The sequence below is a fragment of the Temnothorax nylanderi genome, unplaced genomic scaffold (assembly GCF_030848795.1).
Source record: "Temnothorax nylanderi isolate EJ_2023f unplaced genomic scaffold, tnyl_v1.0 TNYL_tig0079_pilon, whole genome shotgun sequence".
Classification (NCBI taxonomy): domain Eukaryota; kingdom Metazoa; phylum Arthropoda; class Insecta; order Hymenoptera; family Formicidae; genus Temnothorax; species Temnothorax nylanderi.
This window is the reverse complement of record NW_027249141.1, coordinates 509276-522036: the sequence shown is the minus strand read 5'-3', so window position 1 is coordinate 522036 and position 12761 is coordinate 509276. Positions and strand designations below refer to the sequence as shown.

The 12761-nt window shown below is 31.8% G+C and overlaps 2 protein-coding genes across 2 annotated transcripts in view; both read right to left on the bottom strand.

Moving 5' to 3' along the window:
* Positions 1-5007, bottom strand: part of Dachs (unconventional myosin-IXb-like dachs) — a 57287-nt gene extending 52280 nt beyond the window's left edge. Inside the window, exon 1 of the mRNA XM_071709543.1 lies at positions 2061-5007. The gene's annotated coding sequence lies outside the window, so the exon portion shown is untranslated. The remainder of the gene's footprint in view (positions 1-2060) is intronic.
* Positions 5008-5146: 139 nt separating this feature from the next.
* On the bottom strand, positions 5147-12525 carry LOC139774342 (fatty acyl-CoA reductase 1-like). Its single transcript, XM_071709546.1, has 9 exons — positions 12226-12525; positions 11624-11872; positions 11146-11291; positions 10835-10944; positions 8979-9171; positions 7725-7964; positions 6122-6298; positions 5952-6032; positions 5147-5445 (listed from the first exon to the last, which is right to left on the bottom strand). Exons 1-9 carry the CDS (start codon positions 12427-12429, stop codon positions 5343-5345), a joined length of 1503 nt encoding a protein of 500 aa, XP_071565647.1. The 5' UTR covers positions 12430-12525; the 3' UTR covers positions 5147-5342.
* Between the last annotated feature and the right edge of the window lie 236 nt (positions 12526-12761).

The following is a 12761-nucleotide window of genomic DNA, read 5'->3' as shown; positions in this document are numbered from 1 at the left end:
TATTTATCAAATACGGATTAATTATTACTTATTGTCGGTTGTATTCTCTTTCGGTGGAAAAAATTTTCTGATGACTTTGAAAAAAGCAACTATTCTGTCGCTAAACTTGTACATAGGTTAGTGACGCGCTTTAAACAGTTAAATACTTTTAAAGCGCGTCATCTAACCTATGTAGGTTATACCTTTGTTGGCAACATTGTCGCTGTCGCTATCGCTATCGCTATCGTCTATTGTGCAAGGGGCTTAAGATTGCCGGGAAAATTAACTCAAATAAGGTGATTTATCAAAATGACCATTTAGCATTGGGAAATATGCATAATGACCGGGCAATTTGATTAATTCTTCTCTATTAATCATTTTGACCGAACAAATTGGGAATTATGCATATTGCCCGGCCATTATGCATAATGCCCAATTTATCAAATTGCCCGTAACATATATACCACGAAAAAAGCCGGGATGGCCTCTCTCAGGCTTCTCTCTGATACAGACTAAAGACGATGCACGCACAGAGATGCGTAATCAACCAATCACCATCGAGAGTTTTACAATAGAGGTCTATTCGTTCTCGAGGATTCTCGATTGTAATTGGTTGAGGATCAGTTTAATATTTAAGTATATTTTACATGTATCGATAAATATTAACTCATTTTATATATTTATATTATATGTTAAATATCTAATAGCCCTCTCTCCCTCTCTCTCTCTTTTTCTCTTCTTTCACTTTCACACTTAATTCTCAGGCGTCGTCTACAATACACGGAGTAAGCGTGGAATAAGGAGTAAGAGTAGGCAGGAGTAAGCATTATAGCCTGTTGTGTCCTGATTGGCCGAGCGTAAGTGTAAGAGTAAGAGTAGGAGTAAGAAATAAAATTAATTTATTTCGCTTACGCCCAGCTCTCTTAAACCGAAAATAGCCCTCTTACGCCTATACTCTTATAGCGAATTCGGGCGCTTGCACTAGTGCACACTGAGTGCGCACTAAGGCTTGTTCTTAATCAATTGTTATATTTACAGATCATATCAAATACTTCTTAGTCTGTAAAATGATTTGTACAGCATCCATATAGATATTACAGATTGTTTTATTGGCTAAAAAGTTTTTAAATGTGTATTTAAATGACTTTAAATATAAGAATAGATTATAAACAAGCCTTAGTGCGCACTTAGTGTGCACTAGTGCAAGCGCCCGAATTCGCTATTACTCCTTACTCCATGCTTACTCCGTGTATTGTAGACGACGCTTCAGACAGCTTCAGACGTCTTTTAGACGTCTTATGTCCCGCTTTTTTGGACATGCGTGTGCTGTCTGGGTTATTTCAAATAAAAGATATGTATCTCCTATCAATTTAAAAATCCAAATACGAGACAATAGGCCTTTATGAAAAATTTTGTAAGCAAAACGAATAATATTTGGGGAACAAGCAACAGAGAATGTTTTATAATTTTTAAGTATCTTGACGACGATGACGGTTTATCGTCTTTTATGGTATGCACGATCACCACGCTGCAAGAACGATCGCGACGAAATTTTTACAAACGATACGATTTAATGTTAATTTTCTATAAGTATAAGAGGTTAGGAGGAATAAAAAAGCACATACAAATAAATTTGAAACATTTGTAAACGTAACGAATTACGTGAACGAGCGAATTATACGTGTCTGTTTTTGAATGAAAAACGAAATTGTATTCGTGGATGCACATTTCAGCTGTTCGCACTCTCGATATTCATACGCATTTCGAAGCAAGCTCGCTCCCTCGTTCGCGATCGTTTGCGATCGCGACAAGCAAAGTGCGAACGTCAAACGCGCGATCGTTCTGTTCAATCACTTAATTAATTATTAATTCCCGCACTTAACGAGAGATTCAAACTATTCATTGAAAAGCGTCTTCCCGCGCGATTCACTCATTCGAAGAAATCGAAACGGAGACAGAGGAGACGTGAATTCCGAGGTTGTTTCACTGCGACACGCGGAACAACGATTCCATTAAGATTCGGATATGTATCGCGCTTTGAATCATTTATTTCTCACATATGTATACATATATTCACTCACCATTCAATCACGGGGCACTGCAGGAGACCCGCCAAATCACAGCCGGCAAGATATGTACGGCGTGTCCAGCACGGCATTCGACGTTCATGTCGTCTAGCGACGACATCTCACTCGTTTCAGTCAACACGAAAAAGGAACGGAATATTCGACGTACGTTCTGCTTGCAACACCCCGTCACCGAATTTCTTTTCGTTCCACAGTGGGTCAAAACGGCAATCTAGCTGGACAAAAGTCAATTTTCGAAGATTAATATTTCTTAAAATAAACGATTATATTTTTAAGAAAGATATCTGATAGTTCATTTTCTACAAAATATTTACCATTTACACTTGTAGTTGTGTTATAACAATAATTTGAATACGTCGTATAAATGTCATCTTGCAAAACGTTAAATCATTACTTTAGCAGCGCTTGAGAAATAAAGAAGTATTCTGCTTATATTGAAGAATATTAAAACTTCAAATTAGATAAATATAGAGAAAGATATATATTTTTAAATTTTATTAACAAATTTTAATAATAGTTTTTTAATAATAGCGGTATTTTAAGTCAAACATTGCCGATTTTTAATTATGAAATTTTAGAAAGGTCTACAAAAAAAACGCTGCGGAATGCTGCCGTCATTTTACCAGCATATTATTCCTTAGACATTTCTGAGTGTTATCCTTTAAAACTAGCTGCCACTAAGTGCCGGTTTCATAGATACAGCGTTTTTTAGAACTCGCAACTCGTCCGTTTGCGTAAAGATACACGAGACGGTCTCGCGCTGCGCGTGTACTTGGCGTGTACTACCGTGTCTCTTGATATTGACATCTATCTATGGTTTTTCATAAATATCTCGAAATTGATTTAGAAGGAAATATCACAAGTTTATATTATTTATATTATTGATACACTAAAAATCTTTAACGACTACCATCTTCGATCAAAATTAATCGTGCGATAGTTACGATAGTGAATACTTTAATGAAAGTAACAGTAGTAATTAAGATTTTAATTTTTATTTTATTTGTTAACTGAAAGAGTTTTATTATTTTGATTTATTATTTTTAATTTTATTATTTTAGTTTATTTCAGTTTAATACTGAAATAAAATTATTTAGTATTTTAATTTGTTTCTGTTTATTTTTAGTTTTCAATTAATTATTTTTTATTTTGTATTTTATTAAAACTAAGACGTATGAATCGGCCTAACTGGCAATAATTTATCATCGTGATGATTCGACTATTGGTTTTGGTCCGATTAATCGTCAAGACATTTATAATCTTTGATACTTATATAAATATATATATATATATACATATATAAGAATCTCATTTTTTAAATAATTTAAATTAAATTAAATTATTAAATTTATTGCGATTAAAATTATTAATTTAATTTAATTTAAATTATTTAAAAAATGAGATGCTTATATATATAAATATCAAAGATTATAAACGTCTTGACGATTAATCGGACCAAAACCAATGGTCGAATCGTCACGATAATAAATTATTGCCAGTTAGGCCGATTCATACGTCTTAGTTTTATTATCGTACTGGCGAACTACAATTGCATTGTATTTTATTATTTTATTATTTTTTATTATTTGTTTTAATTTAGGTTTAATTTCAGTTAATTCGAAAATTATATTGCGATCAATGCATACATGTACTGCTGTTATAATTATAATTTTTTGATATATGTAATTTGCTTAATTTAACACACTGACACACAATGAGAATAGTCTAAAAATGGCAGGCCAAAACGTTTGTTAAGTTTTTACCTAATTAAAGATTACGACTTTGATAAGGAATAGCGCTATGTAGTTAGTGGATGGTTTTTAAGGAACACCCTGTATATTAAATGTTATCAAATTAAACTGATATACTTTGTACATGTTTACTTTCTATTTTAGAACACTTGAGAACATTTGTTTAACGATGAAAACAAAATTACTACTTTTGTCCAGCTAGATTGCCGTTTTGGCCCACTGTGAGTCGGTATGTACCTATACGTTTGCTTGGTCACTCCATTACGTGTTAAAATTTCAAAATTGAAAATGGAGGATTCAAAATGGCGGATCAAATTCTTTAAAAATTATTCAAATCATGGAAGTGGGTATATGTGTAGGTTTTTGTAGTCACTATTATTTTGTTCTCAAGTTATAGATCACGAAAACCTAAACGTACTCACTTTCACGATTAGAATAATTTTTTTAAAAAATTTTAGTAACAAATAATTGGAGATGTATGACTGATGGACACCGCGATAAATAATGTTTCGACCACTATTTTTCAAGGAAAATCTTTCCTGACTGGGACTCTGTTGGCAATCCGCATGTCCGGTTACCATTGGCGATCCGTAGTTTTGCCACTTTGGCGCTGCGTTCTGCCTACCAGATAGCGCTCTTACTATATATTGATAACAAACAATACTTATCGTGCTAGTACCGTGCTAGCACTGTCTGCTTATCAATATAAAAGTGACACAGAGACAGCATAGTTTTTGCATGACATGCTGAGCACAGCGTGGCGCTATCGTGCTAGCACGCTTGGTTATCGGGGTATATTAATTAATATAATATTATTACATTATTATTAGAAATAGAATATTTTAATGTTATTAAAATAATTTACTACCCTGGTAACACAATCTGATAGTTCAGATACGTCCCGAAGAAGTGCGCAAGAAAACAGTCCAAAATTGCGACAGAAGTGCGCAAGAATTGCGACAGTTTTATATATAAAATTTCACAGTAGCTTCTTACAGCAGACTGCTGCAATAGTACAGTAAGTACTCGTTCAATCACAGATATTATGTACTTCTGTCGCAATTTTGGACTGTTTTCTTGCGCACTTCTTCGGGACGTATCTGAACTATCAGATTGTGTTACCAGGGACAATTGAGGTTTAACAACTCATATTTTCTAATAACAGTAATAACTAAATATTATTACCAGTTGAATTTTTCATTATAATATTTTCACTATATTGATCTATCCTTTTGCGTATACATAATACATATACAGATATACGGATATATGTATATCTATAAAGCATAAATATGAGCTATTGAAATAGGAAACATTTAAAAAGAAAAGTCTCTTGCAAAAATATTTTATTTGTTTTTAACTGTATCCCCAAAAATAACACATTAAAAATGAAATTCGTTTCTACCATTTAGAAGAAGAATTATATACCTAAGAAAGGTTTTAAAATCATATAAAGCAAAAATAAAGACTACATTTGCATAACGTTCTCTGTTTAAATTTTCGAAAAGCATACGCGCGAGGTGGATTAAGCAATTTTATAATATACAAGAGAGCAGATCCACTTATATATTATCCACAGCACTCCAATAGAGATGATAGCTCTCACCATTATGACAAACAGATACACTCTAAAATAACAGAATAAATATATTAATATGTTTATACATATCTTAATTATTTCGATTATGCCTCTTAAACAGTAAATTATGAAAAATCTATTTTCTTAATTAATATATACTGAAACTTATGTATATATCCGCGATATTTTTCTTCTTTTAAGATTCCTGAGTACTCGTCGCGACCATGTTAAATCGTGACATCAGAGGCAAGAAATGACACGTTGAGAATTCTTGCATGCCATTTTTAAATAAAGAAATTCAGATAAAAAAAGCACTTCAGATCGCAGAAGCATACTTATAAAATTTTACGAAAACTATTCTTTTTCCTTGACAATTAATAAACAAGCTTATGTGCAGGCGCATGATTAGGTTTCGTATTATATTCATTTTATAGCTTTAACATTTTACTACAACTATTTTATTACATCTTACCTAATAACTGGTTTATGTCACACAATTAAAAATACTTATATTTAAATAAAAAATATTAGTTTATAATATACTTTTATTTATACCTTTTCTTATGCGCTCTGGCTGCATCCAATCGATTCATGTCTTCGTGAAGAAGAAATTTTTTGGCACCGATTGTACAATTTCTTTATATAGAATCGTAAAACATTTATTGTAAATTACATTTATTTTAAATATATTTAGATATTTAGAATCAGAAACATAAAATACTTACGTCAAATACTCCTTAATATTGAAATCGGAATAATCGAAAGAAAACATATATCTGTCGTCAGGTGGTATTGAGGATGTTAAAGCCAAGCTATTTGTATTGCTGAATTTCCAATCATTACATGCGAAATATCCCACAGCACGATTAGCCACATACAGATTTCTCTGCAGCCGTACTAGACTAATTTACACATTGTTTATTAATCCAAAACGGTTCAGTTATAACAATAAATCTTCAACTATACCACTAAATCTATAAATTGAGAATTCTCAATAAAACAAGCAAAAAATTCCAAATACACTTTTTAAGAACCAATCAACATCGCAGAAAAGGGTCAACAATACATTCGATTTGATTTAACATGGCTTTTTTTTAAGTGGAAAAAAATAAAAATAAAAATAGATATAATAAATAGGGGAGACCGGGGCTAAGCCGACACTATTTTTTCAAAGGCAATTTTTAATATTTAATTAAAATTTTTAGGCAAATTCAATGGTACATATTTAAAGAGTGTTTCTTCAGGTACAAAATTGATTCAGGAAGTTTTGCTGTACGTCGCTTTGTTTTGCCGCCAGGAAAGAAAAAGTGACGCGAAGACAAATTTTCGAATTGAAAAATGCCGGGGCAAACTCGACACCCCGCCGGGGCAAACTCAACACTTTGTCTGATCGACACAATTTGATCTGGAACTTATTTTTTACTGTCTGAAAATGAAAATACATTGTTTATTGTGTATTTAAAAAGTACAAAAATTCGGAATAAAGTAGCTAGAACAATCATTTGAAATAATGAGAACAAAAATTGTTGAACTTTCAATTATCTTCATCTAAACTCATGTCTGAAAAACAATTAATGCAGGTAAACTCGCGATCGGACGTGCGCATACATTTGTCATGAGCCATACGGCTGCATGACAAGCATCGTTTGTTACTGGGAGCCGACGAAACGGCGTGGTGTTGACTTTGCCCCGGACGTCGTTTTTCACTTTTGTCACTTCAAAAACATGAAAATTTTGAAAATATCCAAAAACGATTATCGGATTCATATAGAGCATCAAATTTCCCATCAAAATCACTTACCGGTAGATTCGCAAGAGTAAAGCTCGATGAAAGAGTAGACATTTTCGAGAGATCAGAAAAATTACTTTTCACTATCAAAAACGCTTATGTCGCGTTAAAAATTACACTATAACTCAGAATGTTACCAAATTCCGTTGATAATACTGGCACATAAAGACGCATTTACAGTAGGAAAGGCAAGTTTCTACGATAGATTTAAATTGGCAAAAAGCCTAGTGTCAAGTTTGCCCCGTTGTCGGCTTAGCCCCGGTCTCCCCTATATATAATTGTATATAAAAATTTTTTCTAGACAAAAATGTTGTTTATTTATATGTAGAGAAAAGAGATGGATAAACAAATAAAGAGAAAGGTAGAGACATAGAAAGAATATAGATAAAGTATTCAAGAATAATTTATAATAAAAAAAAAGTTTCTTTAAAGAAAGTATACTATTTCAATTTGCGGAGTATCTAAATCTTATCAATTTGATCAAATGTATGAATAATTTGCTTTTGCTGAACTAGTTGAATTTTTAATTTAAGACTTACATAGGTCGACGTCCAGAGAAATTTAAAATCATATCTATTAACGTAGCTGGCAAGATATGCAATAACATCGTCAATAAGTAGAACAGAGTAAAATTATCGATATATGTTACGCTAGGAATCCAGACAATTCCTTCCAAAGGCACTTCATCTGCAACCTCATAACCAATTAACGTAATACTCTTGTATGTCATGGGTTTCTGGCTTGTACAGTTTGAGACAAAAATGGAACCTGCTGAAAAGCTAAAAGTGAATAAGAATAAAGTTAATTAATAAATAAAATGTAAACAATAACAGGTAAATAATAATTTACACAAAGTTACGTAAAATCTAAATCAACCCAGACAGCACCATGTCCAAAATCGGACATAAGACGTCTTTTAGCCATCATTTCGTAAGACGTCTAAAAGATGTCTTTTAGATGGCTTATGTCCCGATTTTGGACATGGTGCGTGCTATCTGGGAAGTTTCAGAAACAAGACGAAATTTTGAATTGTGCGATATTCAAAATATTATTAACGAATTTCAATTTAACATGTTTCGGCAAATTATTGAATTTTGTATTTAAAAAATACAAATATTTAATAAAATTCATATTAAATTATTTAAAAAATTCTTAATCTTATTTTATACCAAAAAAGTCATAGATAAAGGACGATGAGTAAAATATACCGATTTCTGACTAAAAAATGTAACGTAAAGTTATACATATAATCTTATGTTTTTTAGGTCCTTAAATACAATAGCACTTTTATCCATCTAAACCCATAGAAAAGTGGTCAAAATTGACGTCGAAGGGGTCAAAATGAGTTATTTTTAATAGTGATTCGATTAGTAACGATTTTATTCCAATTTTACCCATCGTCCTTTATTTGATATTAAAACAATATTAGGTATTTGAGGTGCAATCATTTTGAGGAAAAGCAAAGAAAACATATAATAAACATACGGATAACAAGAATCTAAATAGAAGTGAAAATTATTACAAATATTGAGAAAAGATTATATATATCTTTAAAAAATTATGTAGGGTGAATATTGCATTATCTGAACCCATCTGCACCTAAAGGCTCGAACCCGCGTGACAAACATATTCCTCTTTAAATGTAACAAAATAGATTAAAGAGATAACATCCATACAATCATGTTGTAAACATAGATAGTTTCAAATAAAGAAAAAAAAACTGTTGCGTTTACAAATTAATACAGTTACAAACGCATGCATAATATATTATACATATTAATTAATGGTCATACGTGGTAACTCCAATCTTCCAAGATACGACTAATATAGCGTTGATGACAATGTCCACTGGTACTATATCTTCAATAACATCTTTATTACCATAGGCTACTCGTATTATTCCTTTTCCGCCACCAATAGTAAGTCCTATTGGACCATAAATATTATCTATCCACCCTGGAAATGGTTCTTCCATCGATGGATACACTAAAATATAAGATACATTTGTCTATTATTGTTATATTATTACTTAAATCTCGTAATATTATTAAATTATTACTTGCACATAAATTATCAACCGAAATAAAGAAGGAGGAAAAGGCAGTAAAATTCTATAAACATATTTTTAAATTCTATCTAATCTATCTAATCTAATTCTATCTGATGTAATATTTCTATAAATAATATATTTAATAGAATACAGGGTGTCCAGCAATTTTTGAAAGCCAATGTGCGCGTGGAAAGCGGTAGACTGGATTCGGTACAGACATGTAAAATGGCTTATTTGTTAGATCTCTTAACAACGATGAGCATCATCTGATAGCAAGAAGTAATATCACGCAGCGAACGGCGAGCGACGCGTGACGTACAATGCCGTGGCTAAGAGATCTAACAAGTAAGTCATTTTATATACATGCCTATACCGAGTTCGGCTTACTTACTGCTTTCCACGCGCACATTGTTTCAGACAGTTTAACTAATTATTCAATAACTATAGCAAATTTTGCAAAATGGTACATGACATTTCCTTTTAATTTAAGCCAATCCACTTTCACACTATGGCTATGTCAAAAATTGCCGGACACCCTGTATTCTATTAAATATTTTATTTTGAAATACTGTAACACAAAATAACGAATACAAATATTTAGCATAGGGGAGACCGGGGCTAAGCCGACACTATTTTTTCAAAGGCAATTTTTAATATTTAATTAAAATTTTTAGGCAAATTCAATGGTACATATTTAAAGAGTGTTTCTTCAGGTACAAAATTGATTCAGGAAATTTTGCTGTACGTCGCTTTGTTTTGCCGCCAGAAAAGGAAAAGTGACGCGAAGACAAATTTTCGAATTAAAAAATGCCGGGGCAAACTCGACACCCCGCCGGGGCAAACTCAACACTTTGTCTGATCGACACAATTTGATCTGGAACTTATTTTTTACTGTCTGAAAATGAAAATACATTGTTTATTGTGTATTTAAAAAGTACAAAAATTCGGAATAAAGTAGCTAGAACAATCATTTAAAATAATGAGAACAAAAATTGTTGAACTTTCAATTATCTTCATCTAAACTCATGTCTAAAAAACAATTAATGTTGGTAAACTCGCGATCGGACGTGCGCATACATTTGTCATGAGCCATACGGCTGCATGACAAGCATCGTTTGTTACTGGGAGCCGACGAAACGGCGTGGTGTTGACTTTGCCCCGGACGTCGTTTTTCACTTTTGTCACTTCAAAAACATGAAAATTTTGAAAATATGCAAAAACGATTATCGGATTCATATAGAGCATCAAATTTCCCATCAAAATCACTTACCGGTAGATTCGCAAGAGTAAAGCTCGATGAAAGAGTAGACATTTTCGAGAGATTAGAAAAATTACTTTTCACTATCAAAAACGCTTATGTCGCGTTAAAAATTACACTATAACTCAGAATATTACCAAATTCCGTTGATAATACTGGCACATAAAGACGCATTTACAGTAGGAAAGGCAAGTTTCTACGATAGATTTAAATTGGCAAAAAGCCTAGTGTCAAGTTTGCCCCGTTGTCGGCTTAGCCCCGGTCTCCCCTACACAATAATAAGGTATTAAAACAAAAATTTAGTTTCAATACTTATTGTTAAGAAAAATAAGGCTACGTACCCATGGAAGGTCTTACAATCGCGCAAGGAAAGGAGAAAGAATAATCCTGTATTACACTTTCCGCTAGGTTCTTCGAAAAAATATACGTGTTCGGAGCGTAATCCAAACATCTATACATAATTTCAAATGTACACAAAATTAAAAATTTGGATATTATTTTATTAGAAGTACGATGAATAAAAGAATTGTTTTTAAAACACAAATAAATAACTATAATAATATAATATAGTAATAAAATAATAGTTCTAAGAAAACATCTATAATTATATAAATTTTATAAACACGATTATTCTTTTTAGCTTATTACTTACTTAGCTGTAAAAATGTTTAAAGTATGTTCATCCAATGACTCGGCCACATCTATCATTTTCCGCCAATCAGCTATAGGTGGGTACATTTTTTCTTCAATGAATGGATTATTCACGTGTGTGAACGCTGTACTGACATACACTAATGCCTTTAATAAAAAAGAGGAATTTTTTTTTAATTTCCTGCAGTTTATAAAAGTTTGTATAATAACAAGATATATTTAATTTATACTATAGATACTGATACATTATGATATTTCAATCATGTCCACATTCTTCCAAATTTATTCTGTTTAAATTGTTATTAAATTTAAAAATACGTCATAATAAATATTTGGAAGAAAATTTATGACTGAGATAAGTAACGTTGTGTGTATAACATTACATAAAATGTATCACGTAGTGCAATGAATTACGTGAAATTATTCATGAATACAAATGCACGCGATTTCTGTTACTCTGTTTGAGTGAAATTACTTACTTTTAAATTCTTCATACTTTGAGCTAAAATACAAATGTCTCTTGTTGCTCTAGTGTTTGAAAGTATAGCATGTTTTAAACTGTCATTGAATCTCACACTTGCCGCTCCATGTATTATTATAGTCACTCTTTCAATCAACATTTGTCTGTCCGCATCCGACAAACCTAATTCCTTCTCACTAACATTGCCAGAAATCGGAATTAACTTCTCGAAAATAGAAAATCGTTCTTCGCGCAGTCTTTCATATAACTAAAATAAAGGAATGTTATGATTTATAAAAACGTTTTTGTTAGAATAATTACAATAATTTCTAATTCTACATTTTGAATAAATTTATAATATAAAGACAAAATGTGTACTTAATGGCATTCACAACATTTTACTCTAAATGCATTTCAATCTTTTATTACATACTATTCACAAAATGTTAATGTCCAAAATAGCTTTCTTTAATAATGACGTTACAATAGCCCTTAGAAAAAAGTTCTTTTTACTATACATTTTAAGTGCTATATTAAGTGATGTAACATCTTAAAAATCTAAAAATCTCTTAAAGAATTGTGCGTTGTTACAAAAATTTTCTCTTTCTATATCTATCTTACCGGTAAGTTTAATATTTCTTTGAGCCTTTCCTTGATAGTAAATCCCTTTTTTGGACGCATCAGTAAGAATATTTCACGAATATCTGGACAAGATCGCAATACTTTTTCGATAAACACTTTACCCAGAAATCCTGTCGCGCCTGTCAACAATATACTTTGTCCAGCGTAAAATGCAGGAATCGACTTGGCCGGATCAGTTGTCATCTTTATTATTTTTAAAACAAAACTAACATGAGCAATAACAACTTAGCAACTCAACGCAAAGCGAAGATATTGAAACATTTCGAATCGTTTAACGCTTTTATTATGTCGACAAAAAATGCAGGTAAAACTGGAATAAATATTTATAACTATTTATACAATATGATGGAAGCAGGAAATGATCGTACGGCGTAAAGTTGAAAGAGCAAACGTTATATAAGGTAATATAGGGGACGGGGGGTAGTCCACACATATGTCGAGATACACAGAAGGGCATATTAGAATGTTTAAACGATGGCCATATATAGATACGGGGTATACTTGAATTTCAATAA